The sequence below is a fragment of the Podarcis pityusensis genome (genome assembly GCF_964106645.2).
Source record: "Podarcis pityusensis genome assembly, chromosome: 18".
Taxonomy (NCBI): domain Eukaryota; kingdom Metazoa; phylum Chordata; class Lepidosauria; order Squamata; family Lacertidae; genus Podarcis; species Podarcis pityusensis.
Genome location: NC_138043.1, coordinates 9213112 through 9231998, shown reverse-complemented (window position 1 = coordinate 9231998; position 18887 = coordinate 9213112). Strand labels below are relative to the sequence as shown.

Sequence of the window (18887 nt, the reverse complement as noted above, 5' to 3'; positions counted from 1 at the left end):
AGGGATATTGAAGGCTGTCGTTATGCTCAGGGCTGACAGGAAATCCACGCCCCCCCCCCCCCCGCATTAAGTTGCCTGAGGAAGCCAGATTCTGCAACCTGCAAAATTCATTCCGCAACTTGCACAATTTATTGATTTTAGATAAAGATCCGAGAATCATAGGGTGGTTTATATTACGAAATCACAGAATACGTAACGCCATAACAAAACGAATCTATACCACCAGCAGCAGCCCTGTTTAAAAGGCCACAGATCACTGAATCAGCCAAAGGCCTGGGGGAAATGTTTTCAGCTGGTGCCTAACAATTTGTTTGCTTTTTAAATTTTTTATTTGCATTTTCAAAAACAGGAACAGATTGCAAATTTAACCCTTCCCCCTTCCACTCTTACAACTCCATACCAAATACAGCATGTATATACGTACCACATGACTTCCCTTCCACCCTTTTCCTGGTTCCTTAGCTTTTCTACTACTCCGCGTAATCCACATCTTTTTAATCACCCAATTTGTTATCTATTAAAAACTCTACTTCAACTCTGCTGGATTTGCACAAGACCTGCTAAGCGATGCATCTGTCTATACCGGTTCTTGAAATAGTCAATAGACGCTATACATTCCTCCTTATATTCCTTATTTTCGTTTTCTTATCCTGTTCGTCAGACCAGCCAGTTCAGCATATTCAAACATTTTAATCTTCCTTTGTGACTGCAGCGCAGGCATATAGTAGTCAACTTCTGGTTTTTTTGGGACCTCTATTGTTAATAATAATAAATTTTATTTATATCCCGCCCTCCCCAGCCAAAGCCGGGCTCAGGGCATCAAACAACAATAAAATAGTACAACTTTCTAAAATCATTTCATTATAAAATTAATTCAAATCAAATTGATGGCAACCATTAGGCTAAAGTTCTGTGAAGATTGCCAAAGGAGGGAGTCAGGCTGTGCCCTGGCCAAAGGCTTGGCGGAACAGCTCTGTCTTGCAGGCCCTGCGGAAAGATGTCAAGTCCTGCAGGGCCCTAGTCTCTTGTAACAGAGCGTTCCACCAATTGGAGCCACAGCCGAAAAAGCCCTGGCTCTAGTTGAGGCCAGCCTAACCTCTCTGTGGCCTGGGACCTCCAAGATGTTTTTGTTTGAAGACCGTAAGTTCCTCTGTGGGACATACCAGGAGAGGCGGTCCCGTAGGTACAAGGGTCCTAGGCCGTATAGGGCTTTAAAGGTTACCATCCCCAAGAGGAAAATCTCAGGTGATTTGGGGAAAGCTTTTTAAAGCATCTTCTTCAATTCATTATATATAGTTTCCCAATATTCCTTAATTATTTTACAGGACCACCAAGTGCCTAAAGATTTGTAATGAAGGCACCAAGCGAGTCTCCATGGGGAGAGCGTATCTCTGCATACATACAGCTTTATTTCACAAGAAGACAAGTCCTGTGCAGACTCCTGGGCTGTTGCTTTTTTTGTTGGCAGGCTTTCTGTGATCTCGTGGAATCACACAAGGTTGGCTTCTTTATTTTTAAAAACTCAGGGTGGCGCCGGGCTAAACGAGTTGACCGTACAGTGAGATCTACTCCCCTGCAGAGCTGGGAGCAGATCATTTGGGTCCGAGTCTTCACTCTACCTTCAGCACAGAGAGGGAACCCCTGGCTCTCCAGATGTTGATACTCCCATCCTCCCTGATGAGAGCAGGGATTCCAAAAGACACAGGCTTCCCCACACGCTACCTAGAGGCTGGCAGGGACGGCGGGGAGTCGTAGCGCAACCGTCTCTGGAGTGCAACGTATCGGCTGCCCACCCCACCCGCCCTGGGACAGACGGCAACAAACTCCAAACTTGCCTTGAAGATGTGAGGTTTGCAAATGAGCCCCATGAGGGAGAGGAAGCCCCCGTAAGACCAGCCGTGGATGGCGACGCGGCTGAGGTCGACGAACCCGTATTTCTCCGCTACGTAATGCAAACCTTCCACCTGGTCCTCGATCTCCACCTGGCCCTGGAAGCGGGTGGCAAAGGCATAGCTGTCAACTTACAGATTTGAAAATAAGGCACCAGCAGCCTCGGAAATAAGGGATCAGCAGCCAAAATAAGGGATTTACTGGGCACAGGTATGTTCAACTTCTGAGCCCCTCCAAGCCAAAGGCAGAAAGCCCAGCCAGCAGCCAAACGAAGCCTCAAGCGGTGGTTCCCACAGTGCAGCAACCCGGCAAAGGGGATGCAGCAAGGGAAACCACCGTCACCTCTCCGCTGGGAAGCGCTGAGCAAAGGCGGGTCCCCAGGCAACGCGGCCGATTTGATCGGCACAAGGCATGCAAGCTCCACCCTCCCCCAGTCGTTCTTCAACTCCTTATTGGATGAGCAACGCAGCCAAGCTACACAGTTGGAGCCTCCCTCCTCCCTGGCCGGCAGGCAGGGAGGGAGGGAGAGGAGCTGCTTCCTTTGAAACCTGGGAAATTTAAGGGACATCATCAATATAAGGGACAGCAGCAGGACACAGCGATGGGATAAGGGACTTTCCCACCAAATAAGGGACGGTTGACAGTTGTGGGCAAAGGAGGGACATGAGAGCTACCTGCTCATTTGGGGATAGCTGGCTCATTTACGCACTCCAGTCATGCTCTGTAAATTCATTCATTCATTCATTGCATTTAGGTCAGACATGTCCCATTTTAGGGGCCTAATCCGTCCCCTATGGCAGTTTATTTCCTGGGGTAAAATCCTAAAAAAAAACCTCAACAACTTCAACCCTGAAAAAACTCAGTGACTTCAACCCTCACGGCCCTTCACTTCATCAAATCTGGCCCTCTTTGAAAAAAGTTTGGACACCACTGATTTAGGTACATTATAATGTAACATCAATAACATAAAGCAGTGGTTAAAAAGTGGGGGGGCATTGGCATTACTGGGGGGGAGCAAGGGGGGCAAGGAGGCACAAGAGGTATTAATGACCCTCAGACTTTGAAAAGCTGGCATCACTGAATCAGGTTCTTCGGTTTTGCTGAATTAAACTAAAGGCTTCTAATTGAATGCTGAATAAACATGCAATAAATTGTTATTGTTTTGAGTGTTATTACCTTCCTTCATGGGTTCTACAAACCGCAGTTCTGAATAATGCTTTTTTTATAGGGTAGGGGGCATAGGGGATGAGTTTATGGATCCAAGGGGGCAAGGGCTTGAAAAAGTTTGGGAAGCACTGACAGAAGAACCAGGAAGGGGGGAAAAATCTGACTTCTAATTAAACCTCTGAGTTGCCAAAACAATTCGCAGCAGTATTTTTCTAACTCTCCCTTCACTAATCGTTTTCACGGCAAGTGCAAAGAGGGCCACTTTATGTGCCACAAAGGCCATTAGTGTCGCTCAGAAGAAAATGAACCATTTCTACCAGGGCACTCCTGCTTCCATAAGTCAACAAGGCTTGTTAGAAATCTCTCTCACCGTATAAAGGGCAGATTGACAGGAAGTGAATCACGTCTTTCACATAGCGGCCACAAGCACAGAATTTTGCCTTCACACGTGACCATTATTAACATATATGAAATTAATGATTTGTGGTGAGCGGCCTTTCCTATGCAGAAACACAACAATGGACTTTCACTGCATCAATTATTTTTTTCCTATTTCCTAGCTTCTGCTAGATCACACACCTCCACTATACATATACAGTGGTACCTCAGGTTATGTACGCTTCAGGTTACATACGCTTCAGGTTACAGACTCCGCTAACCCAGAAATAGTGCTTCAGGTTAAGAACTTTGCTTCAGGATGAGAACAGAAATCGTGCTCCGGCGGCGCGGCGGCATCAGGAGGCCCCATTAGCTAAAGTGGTGCTTCAGGTTAAGAACAGTTTCAGGTTAAGAATGGACCTCCGGAACGAATTAAGTACCGTATTTTTTGCTCTGTAAGACTCACTTTTTCCCTCCTAAAAAGTAAGGGGAAATGTGTGTGCGTCTTACGGAGCGAATGCAGGCTGCGCAGCTATCCCAGAAGCCAGAACAGCAAGAGGGATTGCTGCTTTCACTGCGCAGCGATCCCTCTTGCTGTTCTGGCTTCTGAGATTCAGAATTTTTTCCCCCTCGTTTTCCTCCTCCAAAAACTAGATGCCTCTTGTGGTCCGGTGCGTCTTATGGAGCGAAAAATACGGTACTTAACCTGAGGTGCCACTGTAGACAAAAAAATAATAATTCCTGCCTCCTTTTGGCATATCCAACAGTGTTTTCAGTAATCCCTATTAATTTTTAGGTATGTGAAGCGGTGTGTCACCCCAAAGCTTATTGATTCGTAATGGTTTTCTCGCATACAAGGCAAACCGAGGACTTACCATCTGGTTCTTCAGGGCCCCCTCAAATTTAAGGCCTCTCTGGCATGACCCCCGGCCGTCTATCACCACCACGGCATAGCCGAGAGAAGCGAGCGTGTTGAGCCTTAGATACTTGATGCCTTTGAAGGAGTTATTCACTAGCTGGACCTGGGAGGTGGGGAAAGTTAGGAAAAGGGTGGGGAAAACTGTTACAATATGAGAACATCGCAGCTGCAGACAGTCAGCTTGTTGACATCATGTGATATGGCTAGGTGTGAGAAAGTAAATTCCCGGAAGTTCACAGGCTTTGTGAGTCTGTGTCCAGTGTGTAATTTGAGACCTTCCTCTTGCGTATGTACAGGAAGTCTTTGTCACTTGCTGGATGGAAACTGAAGTGATCGGACACGTTTTCTGTAGTGCTGCAAAGTCAGAAATAAAGATATGTAAATAGATTTCTGGCTATCTCCTTTCCCTGCTGGGAAGCAAGGAGGGAGGGGGGTGCATTTTCCCACGCTGGGAGATGTCGCCTATTGAGACCTATCCTGGACTTGCGGGGATTGCAGCCAGGGAGGTCACCGGTAACCAGCTCCGGGAGCCTGGGAGAGGAGCCAGCCTCTTCAGATGCGGCTAGTTTACCTACAAAAACACCTCTGCACACGACTCACGCTCATCATTCCACGGCTTCATTTGTGAGTGCCAGGAGTGCCGCCCCGCTTTTCTTTCCACCCATGAGAACCTACCCTGCCCACAATGCATCACTGAGAGCCTTGATCTGGTTAAAGGGCTGTCTCGTCGGGTCATTGTGGTTGATGCAGTAGCCACAGCTAGATGGCCCCAAGCAGGTCACATAAAGCCACAACGCCATCCCCACTTAAGCGTTCCCAGCTACTGGTCCCCAAGGGATAGCTGGATAGCTCAGTTGGTTAGAGCATGGTTCTGACAACGCCAAGGTTGCAGGTTTGATCCCTGTATGGAACAACTGCACTGCAGGAGGTTAAGACTACCCTGGGGTCAGCAAACTTTTTCAGCAGGAGGCCAATCCACTGACCCTCAGACCTTGTGGGGAGCCAGACTATATTGGGGGGGGGGGAGATAAACGAATTCCTATGCCCTACAAATAACCCAGAGATGCATTTTAAATAAAAGCACACATTCTACTCATGTAAAAACACGCTGATTCCCAAGACCGTCTGCGGGCCAGATTTAGAAAGCGATTGGGCCAGAGCTGGCCCTTAGTTTGCCTACCCATGTACTAGATCAGTGTTTCTCAACCTGTGGGTCCCCAGATGTTGTTGGACTACAACTCCCATCATTCCTAGACAGCATGACCAGTGGTCAGGGATGATGGGAGTTGTAGTCCAACAACATCTGGGGACCCACAAGTAGAGAACCGCTGGACTAGACCATGGGTAGGAAAACTAAGGCCCGGGGGCCAGATCCGGCCCAATCACCTTCTAAATCCGGCCTGCGGATGGTCCGGGAATCAGGGTGTTTTTACATGAGTAGAATGTGTTATTTTATTTAAAATGCATCTCTGGTTATTTGTGGGGCCTGCCTGGTATTTTTACATGAGTAGAATGTGTGCTTTTATTTAAAATGCATCCCTGGGTTATTTGTGGAGCATAGGAATTTGTTCATTCCCCCCCCCCCCAATATAGTCCAGCCCCCCACAAGGTCTGAGGGGCGGTGGACCGGCCCCCTGCTGAAAAAGTTTGCTGACCCCTGGACTTGATGGTCCTCAGGGTCGCTCCCAACACTACAATTCTATGATGCTATGACCACGGCTAGGAAGCGCCACGTTCCTCCATGAAGTCCCTCGCTTGAGGAAATCCACTGAGGTCCTTCCCAGATAGTATTCCGTGCTAAGCTGAAGACTTCCTCGTCCTGGGAAGTTCCCTGGCCAATGGAAAGTGCGAGCTTGCTACTGGAGACCCGATTTTACTCTCTGGTGGCTGGAGGTATTGGCTACTTTATCTGCCTACTGTGTTCAGTATTCTTTATTGTGCTTATGGGTTGTTTTAATCCATTGCCTTGACTCCCCCTCTCCCACATCCGCCAGCAGATGTTCCACCAACCTGCAGCACACAGAGAGAGATGAGACAGCTCCACCGTCCTAGCTAAAAGACCATCATTTAGCCTCTCTTCTCTTGGAAATGTCTGCATTCGAGCGAGAACTTTGTCACTCCAAGGTACCGCTGTTGCTTGCTTTCCTTCTCCCTCTTCTCCCCCTTTTCCTTTTGTCTCATGTCTCTTAAGACTGCAAGCCTGCCAGCAGAGACTGCTATGTTTTCAATCTGCACGCAGCGCTTGGGAAACTGTGAGGTAAAGGTAAAGGGACCCCTGTCCATTAGGTCCAGTTGTGACCGACTCTGGGGTTGCAGCGCTCATCTTGCTTTATTGGCCGAGGGAGCCGGCGTACAGCTTCCGGGTCATGTGGCCAGCATAACTAGTGAACCAGAGCAGTGCACGGAACCACTGTTTACCTTCCCGCCGGAGCGGTACCTATTTATCTACTTGCACTTTGACGTGCTTTCGAACTGCTAGGCTGGCAGGAGCAGGGACCGAGCAATGGGAGCTCACCCCGTCGCGGGGATTCGAACCGCCGATCGGCAAGTCCTAGGCTCTGTGGTTTAACCCACAGCGCCACTCGCGTCCCCTTGGGAAACTTTAGGCGCTTTATAAAGATGGGCATTCTGCTTTTAAATGGGTTGTACGTAGAGATGGGAAGGCCTGGGGGAAAAACGGAAAATTTTCTTGCAAAGCAGTTTTCCCCCAAGGCAATTGTAAAAAAAAAGTGTGCGTGGAACATTCAATTTTCCGGGGGGGGGGGGCCAACTTTGGAAAGAAACAGAAAAAAACCTGTCCCTTCCCTCCCCCCCCCCCTTTCTGGGTTTTTTCCAGACCTTCCTATCTCTAGTTGTATGCCACTCTGGGCACCTTGGGCTGGAAAAAAGCATATTCTGAGAGCCAGAATTGACCAGCGTCTCTGAAGTAAGTGTGAGCATAATCGGCGGTGAAGCTCTGTGTGCAAACAGTGCTCAATCCCCAAGCCCTTCTAAGCCTCACTTTGCTCTGTGTTGAAAGATGCCACCTTGCAACACAAAACACGCTTTCTGACTTTGGGGGAGCGGTAGCTCAGCGAATATAGAGCATCTATCTGCTGCTATGCAAGCAGAAGGTCCCAGATTCAATCCCTGGGAGAGAAAAGCCTGTTTGAAACCTTGGAGGACAGCTGCTAGCCGGTGTGGACAGCACTGCGTTCTATCTGATGCCGCCCCATCTGTGCTCTTTTGGCTCCAGCCCAGCAGCCAGCCTACCTGAGGCCCTCCGTAGACAAAAAGCACAGTGGGATGCTTCTTCCCAGGCTGGAGGTCGTGAGGTTTGTACACCATCCCATACAACTCGACGTCCGACTGTGTGCGGAAGTGGAAGATCTCCGGGGGGATGTAATCAGTGGGGCAGCCTGCAGAAAAGCCAAGGGGAGAGAAGAGTCACCCAAGATATGGGTGATGCACTTGTTCATGGAATCTTGCCACACACCCATTTGATTGCATAAATGCATTTAAAAAAAAGTAATGACAATACTAATAACAGAAAAATCAAATTCTGTGTTCTGCAGTGGAGAAAATGCAAACCACCCAGGGTACCCCATGAGAGTGATTCTACTGGGTCTCCAAGCCACAGTGGTGGCAATTGTTCTCTCTATTACACAGAAAAGGGACGTGGGTGGCGCTGTGGGTTAAACCACAGAGCCTAGGGCTTGCCGATCAGAAGGTCGGCGGTTCGAATCCCCGCGACGGGGTGAGCTCCCGTTGCTTGGTCTCTGCTCCTGCCAACCTAGCAGCTCGAAAGCACGTTAAAGTGCAAGTAGATAAATAGGTACCGCTCCAGCGGGAAGGTAAACGGCGTTTCCGTGCGCTGCTCTGGTTCGCCAGAAGCGGCTTAGTCATGCTGGCCACATGACCCGGAAGCTGTACGCCGGCTCCCTCGGCCAATAAAGCGAGATAAGCGCCGCAACCCCAGAGTCGGCCACGACTGGACCTAATGGTCAAGGGTCCCTTTACCTTTTATTTCACAGAAAAGGCCACTCAAAAGTGAAATGGGAAGGGTAGGCTTGGGAGGGGTCCAGCTTTGGGACAAGCTCTGACTCCATGCCATGTCCAAGAAAAACTTAACACAGCTTCGCTGTGAGACAATGGAGTGTGCCTCTGGGAGTGAAGTCAAACCGCTGTGTGAGAAGCACCCTGGGCCACAAGCCTGGGCAGTGTGTCTGGAGGTCCTGGACTGCCCAGACGACAAGAACCACCACCCCAGCCTTGCTGAAGTGGTCCAAAGGAAAGCAGAGCGAAATGTTTCGGCACCAGCTTGGCTGCAAGAGTTGCCAAAAAGGAGGCGTACAAGGCGCCGCCCAGATTTGTGCAGGGTTTCCTCTTTGGCCTTTTCTTCTCCCAAAGATATCCTGCGAGGCAGCGGGTAGATTTTCCCTCCAGATTTACTCCCAAAGCCTTTCTCACAAATGAGTACAGAGGCAAGTGCAGCGGAGGTTTAGGATCAGAGTTTTCCTTCTCCTAGATGGGCTCCCTTCCCACAAGCCCCACCTGCCCCTCACTTCCTTCTACGGCACAGGCAGAAACTGCCTTCTTGAGCACTGGACCACTCTTGGTTTCATCCACTCCATCCGCTGGAGCCTATCTTCGCACACAGAAGTCCCTAACTCAGTGAGGGTTTGAGACCCATCAGCTCCCCTCGCCTGGTTCAGTCGGCCAGTCAAAGCCATTCCAGGATTGTGGCCGCTGTCGCCTGGTAATAGCTTCCAGGAGCCACAGGTGAGAGCTGAGTGCAGGGTAGGGACCAAAGTTGAGCAAACTGCCCCAGAAGGAGCAGGACATGTCCCCCACCAGAGATACTCCATGTATACCAGGGGTCAGCAAAGTTTTTGTGGCTTGGGCTGGTTCACGGTCCCGCAGACGCCGTGGTGGGCTGGAGTGTGTGCACATACGCAAACGCTATTTCCGGCGCTCCTTCTGGTGTGGAGGAGGCGTGCACAGCTTCCCATTGGCTGCAAGAGCTTCCTGCAGCCAATGGGAAGCTGGCCAGCGTTGCGGAAGGCGGTCCCCGGTTTAGCGCTGCACACGGGAGCTGACCAAACGGCCGGCGGGGGTCCATGGGCCGGTTAAACGACTCCCATGGGCCACCTGTGGCCCACGGGCCTTAGGTTGCCGACCCCGATGTATACGCACAATTATACATACATACTTTTCAATAAAAGGCTATACAGTGGAACCTCGGTTTTCGAGCGCTTCGGAAGCCAAACGATCCAGAACCCGAATGCTTCCGTTTTCAAACGCGCCTCGGAAGTCGACTGGCTTCCTCAGCATGTTTCTCCATTGAGATTGCCAACCGACAATTGAGCCTCGGTTGTCGAACATTTCGGAAGTTGAACAGATTACGGTCGACAACCGTAGATTCTGCAAAATGTGATATCATCAGTACCCTGGGCTTTTCGACAGGTTTGCTGGTCTTTTTTCCACTTTTAAGATTTATAGTTCCAACAACGAAGCCCAACGTAAAATGTGGAACGACGCAGAAAAAGCCATCAGTGTAACTGCAACAGATAAAATCGAAAGCAAGCTCGAACTCCCTTGATGGGAAGCCAAGAGAAATCTACTCACTGGCCGCTTCCATCATGCTGGCCCAGAATTTCGGCTGCTTGTGGAGGGGGTCTTCCTCTTGGCCGCTAAGCTTGTAAACGTGGACGCAGGGAGGGGTGCTGACACTGCTGTAGTGACTAATGAACATGTCGAAATTCTGCAGGGAGGCAAGGAAGAGCGGCAAGGTGGGTCGGGAGACACTCCAACCAGCCCCACAGTTTTACCCAACAAATTATTATTATTGTTGTTGTCGTCATCTTGGCGAGGAGAATTATGGACCCCACTGCCCTCATACTTGCCTCCTCCTTAATAAGAGATTGGCCTCCTTTTAAAAAAAGGGAAACCAACCACACACAGGGGAATTCTGCGACCCAGAGGGACAGACCTGGCTCATGGAACAGCTGTGGGAGAAGCCTAGGGTAGTGAGTCGCACGACCTCCCCGGGGGACTCGTAGCTGACCACGTAGAGGTGGTGCTCCAGAGGGGTATCCTTCGTGCCCTGGAAGTAGACAAGCTTGGTTTCTTCATTCACCCAAATCTGTAGGAGGGGGAGAGAGGGAGAAACTACAATGGAAAATTGCTTTAAGATCTGGATACAACTGGCCAGTTGGGTTTGTTTTTAATTTATATTCCCCTCGCCCCCCGCTTCCTCCAAGGAGGTCAAGGTGGAGCTCACGACAGTTCTCCCGGGTTATCCACACAACAAACCTGTGAGGTGGTTTGGGCTGAGAGTGAGCAGCCAGCCCAAGGTCACCCAGTGAGTTTCACAGCTAAATGGGGACTTCTCTCTCAGGTCTTAGTCCAACCCTCTAACCACTACACCGCACTACTTCCTGTTATTCATAGGATCACTCATTCACTCATTCAGCCTTTATTGGCATAATTTAAACAAATTTAAAGCCCTAAATGGCCTCGGTCCAGTATATCGGAAGGTGCGTCTCCACCTCCATTGTTCGAGCTTTGGTTTCCAAACATTTTGGAAGTCGAACGGACTTCCGGAATGGATTCCGTTCGACTTCTGAGGTACCACTGTGTTTAAGTATCATGATCCAACTCCTAGATTCTAAGAGGTGCTGACCTAGCTCAGCATATATAGCCAAATAAGAGAACACTCTTAGGAACTCCTAAGACCAGTCGGAAAAAAGGATGTCTGAATGCCCTCGGGTCCTAGAATCTTCTAACCTTCTTCCCAAAGGCTAATTCCCAGCTTTGGGGAGGGGGTGGGAGGGCACTTGGACCCCCTTAGAGCCTCACACCTCCTTCCCAAAGCCTGGCGCCTCACCAAGCTGGCTTTGGAAAGGCATCCTCAAATTTTGGCCTTGCTCCACCCCCACGCGACAAGGGAGTGCAGCAGCCTGGGGGTTCCATATTGCGGTCCACTTGCCCTAGATAAAGGCGTGGGGTGAACACTTTCCCAGTGCTCTGTTGTTCTGCTTTGGGGAGCAGGGCAGGAAAACCCACTTCTAAAGATGTGATGTCCTATAAAATCAACTCCTGGCCTAGGACCGCTCTCACTGGGCCATTCCAAAATTTCAAAAGTTTGTTCAATTATCCTTCATAAAAGTTATTGCATTACATTCTTCATTAAATTATCTTTCCATTGATATATAATTTTATGGTATTACTCCAAAAAAGTGGTGTTATGAGCCATCATTGCCAAAACAAAATGACACCTGATTGGCTCAATAAACTCATTTTTTCTGGTTATTTGGCTATAACTTTCGACAGAATACAGATAATTGAATAAACTTCGTTGCATTACATTCTTCATTAAATTATCTTTCGATCGATATATAATTTTATGGTATTACTCCAGAAAAAAAGGTGGTGTTATGAGCCACCAAACCTCGGAAATACACTTTTCCCAAAAGGTTTCCACATTTTTGGCCACTGGTGTATGCAGAGGCTGACAGCTGCGTGTGGTTATCCTGCTCCCGGGGAGGCCATCACCAGAGAGAGAGACTCGCCTGGTGACTCCTTTGCCACCCCTTTATTTTGAGGGCGAAGATGGAAATCAAAACGCGAGGCAGGCTGCGGATTTCGAAGTTTCAATTCTGTGCTGCCGAATCCAAGGGGGCTCCTTGTACCTTGTATCCGTGCCTGGCCAGGACCTCCCATTCACCGCTGGTGAGCGCCACCTCCTTCCTGAGAGGGCATTTGAAGTCCTCTGGGGCGAAAAAGAGACAAGAGAGCGTGTCTGTCCAATGCAGAATGCTTTATTTAACCTACTTGTTAAATAAAAATGAAAGCAATACTATGTGCACATAGATAACGCCGTAGGGGAGCTAAAATACACACATGTCCTGCTGCCTGCCTGCTCACTATGCAGAAATTCACTTATCCGCACGTAAAGAATTATGCCCAAACCTTGCTGCAAACAACCACAGATTCAGCCTGGAGTTTGCTCACTTCCTTATTTCCTTGTTTGTTTCTGCTTCAGATGTCAAGGAAATGAACAACTATCTGACTTCTAGAAGACAACTGAAGGCAGCCCTGTTTAGGGAATTTTTTAATGTTTGATGTTCTATCTTGTTTTTAATATTCTGTTGGGAACCGCCCAAAGTGACTTGGGAAACCCAGCCAGATGTGCGGCATATATATAAATTATTATTATTATTATTATTACTATTATTATTATTATCCAGATTTGCCCCTTCAACTGCTCTTGGCTCCTGGGGAAACAGTCAAGGCGCACCGTGGGAGAAATTTTTCCCAGAAGACTCGCACTGCAGGCAGGCGGGCAGCTCTTGGGATCTCACCTTGGCTAGGGATGTACGGCTGCATCCAGTCAAAGCTGCCCCGCCGGAGGACGACTGTGACTTTGTACAGGTGGCAGAAGCCTGTCTTGCACTCGTTGGCTCGGATAAAGCAAAGCTCCTCCTCTTCCCCCTCTGGCTGGACAAAAGGGTAAAAGATGTCGTGGACCTGCCCGGAAGAGAGGGGAGGTATGCTAGCAACATCACGGGAGAGGCATTTCCAGCTGCCCCACCCTCCACGTTTGAAAGCCTTGCAAGTTTTGGCAAGAGAAGGACCGCAAGCAACACCATGGCAGGCATCTTTCCCAGATGAAAGTGGAAGTGCCAAGCTCCCTTGTTATTTTGGCTACTGCCAGGAGGTGTAACGTGGTTGGATGCTAAATTTACAGTACAGTGGTACCTCGGTTTGGGACGCGGGTGGCGCGGTGGTCTAAACCAGTGAGCCTAGGGCTTGCCGATCGGAAGGTCGGTGGTTCGAATTCCCGTGATGGGGTGAACTCCCGTTGTTTGGTCCCTGCTCCTGCCCACCTAGCAGTTTGAAAGCACGTCAAAGTGTAAGTAGATAAATAGGTACCGCTCTGGCAGGAAGGTAAACGGCGTTTCCGTGCGCTGCTCTGGTTCGCCAGAAGCGGCTTCGTCATGCTGGCCACATGACCTGGAAGCTGTACGCTGGCTCCCTCAGCCAATAAAGCGAGATGAGCGCCGCAACCCCAGAGTCGTCTGCGACTGGACCTAATGGTCAGGGGTCCCTTTACCTTTACCTCGGTTTAAGAACAGTCCGGTTTAAGAACGATTCAGTTTACGAACTCCACAAAACCGGAAATAGTGTCCCGGTTTGAGAACTTTACCTCGGTCTAAAGAATGGAATCCGAACAGTGGAAGGGCACTAGCAGCAGGAGGCCTCATTAGGGAAAGCGTGCCTCAGTTTTAAGAACAGTTTTGGTTTAAGAATGGACTTCCAGAATGGATTAATTTCATAAACCGAGGTACCACTGTACTGAAAAGTTTGGGGTGTGTTGTATGTTATTTTTAAAAAATTCTGTTGCTTTATGATGGAAGTGTTCCTGAGACAGCTGATTTTGAGATGCATTCGTGTTTTGTCTGCTACAGACTGCTTTGAGCAGGATTCTCTCTTTTTGGGGCGGAAAAACAAGTGTGCAAATAAAATTAGGAATGGATGATTATTGAAGCGCTTCAAAAACAGAGGCGGTGACTTGGGCTCCCAGCTAGCTAAGAGAACAGAGCCATTAACACAAACCATCATCTGGTAGGCCGAACTAGCCTCCTGCTGGGTGGCCACTGTCTCGAATGCTACGCCAAAGCCTCTCTCAAATGCCTATGAATTCCAGACATTCGCAGGGCAAACTAGCCTATAGGCCAGGGGCTGCCAGACCAAAGCTCCACGAACTTCATTCACGTGGCCTGTGGCAGGTTTGTGATTTATTTTATTTTAATTTACTGACTTCATTGAAAATGGGAGACAGTACACCCACTGCAAGAAAAAGTCACACTATACTGGTTTTTCATTGCTTCTCTTACTTCTGACACTCTATTCTATTGCGCTGTGTAATGGTTCTAGGGGTTGCTCGTGCGTAAGCCGGTGCAAACACCTGGCTGGGTTGCCTGAGTGAACCTTTTCTGTCCGGACAGCCACTCACCCGTGGCTGTCTCAATCGCTGGCAGAATCCGTCAGTGGGAGTTTCTTAAACTTCTTCCAGCAAAGAAGCTCTTTGATGCCTAGTCTCCTCCTACTCTCCCTGCGCGGAAGCCGTCTGTGCAAGGAGGGCGTAGGCAGCGGAGGACCCTTACTCTCCCCGCTGGTCCCCGGCAAGGAGTCATGGGACCGCCTCGCCGCTTCCCCCATCTGCCCCCCTTCTCCACTGGTGCTACGCTGATTCTCTTCCCCAGAAGATGGGCTGCCTCTCCCACTCCCGGGACGCTCTCTGGAATCCCTCTGGATTTTGCTCTCTCCCTCCAGCACTGATGGCAGTTCCCTGACACGCTGCAATCTGAATTCTATAAAACAACAGTATGCAAGAAATAAAGGAAGCAATATAAAGGCAACTGAATAGCACACAGCCTCTAGCACAGCGCAGTGCAATTGCTAGAGAAGGCAGAAAAACCATTAAGTAGTCCTGCCAAGACCGCTCTAGCAATTTCCAAGTGGTCTGTTGGGGTGGGGAGTTTAGGCTCTAGAAACATTTTTGCTATTCTTAATTACATTCCTATCCCACCATTTTCTCCAAGGAGTTCAACGTGGTAAACAAGGTGTCAGGGAACTGCCATCGGAGCTAGAGGCGGAGGGAAGGCTCCAGAGGGATACCGGAGAGGGTCCCAGTAGGGAGAGAGGGAGCCCGTCCGCTGGGGAAGGAAATCAGCGTAACACCAGTAGAGAAGGGGGGCAGATGGGGGGAATCGGAGAGGAGGCTCCAAGACTCCTCGCCGGAGACCAGCGGAGAGAGTACGGGTCCTCCGCTGCCTACACCTTCCCTGCGCAGAAGACTTCCGCGCAGGGAGTCTAGGCGGAGACTAGGCGTCAAGGAACTTTTGTGCTGGAAGAAGTTTAAGAAACGCCCACTGACGGATTCTGCCAGCGACTGAGACAGTCACGATGCTGGAGGCTGTTCAGTCAGAAAGGGTTTAACCAGGTAACCTCGCCAGGAGTGGCGGCAACTTACGCACGAGCAACCCCTAAATCCGTTACACAAGGTTTTCCCCTCTCTTCATTTGGTCCCCATAACAACCCTGTGAGGTAGGTCAGGCTGAGAGAGACAGCGGCTGGCCCACAAGGTCACCCACCCAGCGAGAGCGGTGGCCACGTGAGGATTTCAACCCTGGTCTCCCAGGCCGCAGTCCAACACTCTAACCACTACACCACGCTGCCTCTCCTGCGGCCCCAGGCCTCTTGACATCATTTTCGGAGCCCTCAGAAGTGAAGGGAAGCTGCACTCAGTGACTTGAGCAGATGCCTTACGTGCAGAAAAAATAGTACCCCCAACTGTCACATTTGAAGTGGGATATCCAGAATAACAAAAGCCAATCCCAACTTCTGTTTGCATCCCAAAAAGCCAGCTTGAGCTTTATGTATAGTTTCATTTAATAATTGTGTCAATCTGTTGGCTAGAATGTCAGCGAATATTTTGTAATCACTGTTCAGCAGCGATATGGGCCTATAGTTTTTAATTAGTGTCAGGTCTTGTCCTTGTTTCGGTATCAACACGACAAAAGCTTCTTCCCACGATGCCGGTATTATTCCACATTTTAAAATTCTATTCATTGCCAATTTCATTGGTGTTATTAAGAATTCCTCTAATTTTTTATAATACGCTGCTGTCAAACCATCTGTTCCAGGTGCTTTTCCTACTTTTGCTTTCATAAGTGCACCTCCATTGTTGCAACTGGCTGATTTAATTGTTCCCTTTTCTCTGCTCCTATTGTCCCAGTTTTTGCTCCAGGCTCTCACTCTGGCACTTGTCAGGAGGTTTTTGCAGGAGCATCTTCCCACCCAGCACTCTGGCGTGACCCTGCTGACGAGTGCCAGAGCATCTTCCGGACCTTTCTGATTCAGGCCAGAGCAGCCAGATTGGAAGAGACTGTTGCAAATGTTGGAGGGGGATGCAAAAGGTCCATGGGAGAATAAACCCCTCTGCTTCACCGCTGCTACCGCAGTTAGGAGCGCATAAACCCATCTCTCGCAGGACTGCCCGCACTGATTGGCAGCTTCAGACGGGAGCCTTGTCTGCACCATACCTGGAGATGTTGGGCACTGAATTTAGGGCCTTCTGCATGCAAAGCCTAGTGTCTCACCTCTCTGTGCAGGGATCCAGGTCGGTGGTGTGTGTGTGTGTGTGTTCAATAAACGTGTTGGGGAGGAGTCTTTACTTTCCTAAAACAGCAGTGAAAGGCAGGGGGAAGAGGTAGGGGGGCTAGGCCCTTCCCACCCACCTCCAGTCATTCCAGCCCACGCTGCTCCCTTACGTTTATCCAGACGTCGGTGACTTCCTCGTAAATAATGAAGGGGTGGACGTTCCCCGGCACAGCTTTGGCAAACTCCTGGCGCTGCTCCTCGCTCTCCGGAACCGGGATGAAGAGGGCAGGGGGGAACAGGACGAGCTGGAGCTGGTGCTGAGGCCGGTCGAGGAACATGGCCCAGGCACTGAGCAGAGAGAGACACAGAGAGGAAGAGAGCAGGAGAATCAATATTTCGTAACTGGGAGACCCAAAAAACGAACAGCCTCACAAGGTGGTAGCCTCTCCTTCAGGGTGGATTGATTGACGGTGCCAATCCTGAATGTATAGGATTTGTGACCATTATGCTCATTTGCCTTCAGTAGCAGTAAAGCTCTGCTGAATGAAATATTAATTGCCTCTGGCCTATTTTGTTTGGGAATCCTGCAATGTATTTATAGGTTGTTTACTCTGCTAACTATACGCTGGAATCTGCTCTGGATCAATACTGAGAAGAATTCCATGACATGCTTCTGACTATGTCAGGGGTCAGCAAACTTTTTCAGCAGGGGGCCGGTCCACTGTCCCTCAGACCTTGTGGGGGGCCGGACTATATTTTGGGGGGAAACAAAAAAACTGAATTCCTATGCCCCACAAATAACCCAGAGATGCATTTTAAATAAAAGGACACATTCTACTTATGGAATAACACGCTGATTCCCAGACTGTCCACGGGCCAGATTTAGAAGGCAATTGGGCTGGATCCGGCCCCCGGGCCTTAGTTTGCCTACACATGGACTATGTCTTCATTATGTTTTTATCACTGGTGTTTTGTGACGTGTTTCTAATGTTGCACACTGCCCTGAGATCTTTCCAAAAAGGGCTTTTTAATAAATTGAATTAACAACAACAACCATGTATTAACAACAACAACATATTAAATTTGTACACCGCCCTTCATTCGCAGATCTCAGGGCAGTTACCAACATAAAATCACCATATAAAACCACAAAACAACATAGCAAAAAATAAAGAACAACAGCAAACCAAGAATCCCTCCTCGTGATTCAGTTTTGTTCCGATTGAATGGAAGTGCGGATGAGCCTAAATCTGCGAGAACTTCTCAGGCAGGGGCCGGACACGAGACACACACGGAGAGGAACCACAGGGGGAAGCTGCAAGACGTCCACTTTGCATGCAGAAACGCCCCAGGCTCAATCCCCAGTTAAGAAGAAGAAGAAGAGTTTGGATTTGATATCCCGCTTTATCACTACCCGAAGGAGTCTCAAAGCGGCTAACATTCTCCTTTCCCTTCTTCCCCCACAACAAGCACTCTGTGAGGTGAGTGGGGCTGAGAGACTTCAGAGAAGTGTGACTAGCCCAAGGTCACCCAGCAGCTGCATGTGGAGGAGCGGGGAATCGAACCCGGTTCACCAGATTACGAGACTACGGCTCTTAACCACTACACCACACTGGAACAGAGGAGCCCAGCGGCGAGGAAACCCTCTTTCTCTCTCTGCTGAGACCTTGGAGAGACACTGCCTGTAAGGACAAGCAACACTGGGCGAGATGGACAAACGGTCTGGCCGGGGATAAGGAGCTCCCTGCTTTCCCCACTGCAATTACTAAAGTCCACTTACTATTTACCATCCTGGGTCCACCCGGCACGTGCGATGTACTCCACCCGCGGGAACATCGTTGAAAAGGGGTGCACCAGCTCCTTGTCCTGGGAAGATACTATCTGCAAAGAGGAAAGAGGAAAGGGGAGAAGTTGCCACTCGTTTTACTTTTTAAAAAGGTAAAGGGTAAAGGGACCCCTGACCATTAGGTCCAGTCGTGGCCGACTCCGGGGTTGCGGCGCTCATCTCGCTTTACTGGCCGAGGGAGCCGGCGTACAGCTTCCGGGTCATGTGGCCAGCAGGACTAAGCCACTTCTGGCGAACCAGAGCAGTGCACGGAAACGCCATTTACCTTCCCGCCGGAGAGGTACCTATTTATCTACTTGCACTTTGACGTGCTTTCGAACTGCTAGGTTGGCAGGAGCAGAGACTGAGCAACGGGAGCTCACCCTGTCATCGCGGGGATTTGAACCGCCGACCTTCTGATCGGCAAGTCCTAGGCTCTGTGGTTTAATCCACAGTGCCACCTGCGTCCCTCCACTTAACCCGCCACTGACAGCACCCGCTCCATCAGGCCACGGGAGAAACAGCTAGGGTACTTCAGCCGGTAGAGCATGAGACTCT

The 18887-nt window shown here is 49.6% G+C and overlaps 1 protein-coding gene across 4 annotated transcripts in view; it reads right to left on the bottom strand.

Annotated features, from left to right (window-relative positions):
- The window catches only part of DPP9 (dipeptidyl peptidase 9), a gene marked incomplete at its 3' end in the record, with an annotated part of 46613 nt that overhangs the window by 4547 nt on the left and 23179 nt on the right, over positions 1–18887 (bottom strand). For all 4 annotated transcript variants that reach the window (XM_080988819.1, XM_080988817.1, XM_080988816.1 and 1 more), the window contains 9 exons: positions 18285–18385; positions 16675–16852; positions 12700–12865; positions 12028–12107; positions 10326–10478; positions 9962–10097; positions 7607–7752; positions 4311–4457; positions 1836–1988 (listed from right to left, as the gene is read on the bottom strand). In XM_080988819.1, coding sequence (XP_080844945.1) covers positions 1836–1988; positions 4311–4457; positions 7607–7752; positions 9962–10097; positions 10326–10478; positions 12028–12107; positions 12700–12865; positions 16675–16852; positions 18285–18385 — 1260 coding nt within the window. The remainder of the gene's footprint in view (positions 1–1835; positions 1989–4310; positions 4458–7606; positions 7753–9961; positions 10098–10325; positions 10479–12027; positions 12108–12699; positions 12866–16674; positions 16853–18284; positions 18386–18887) is intronic.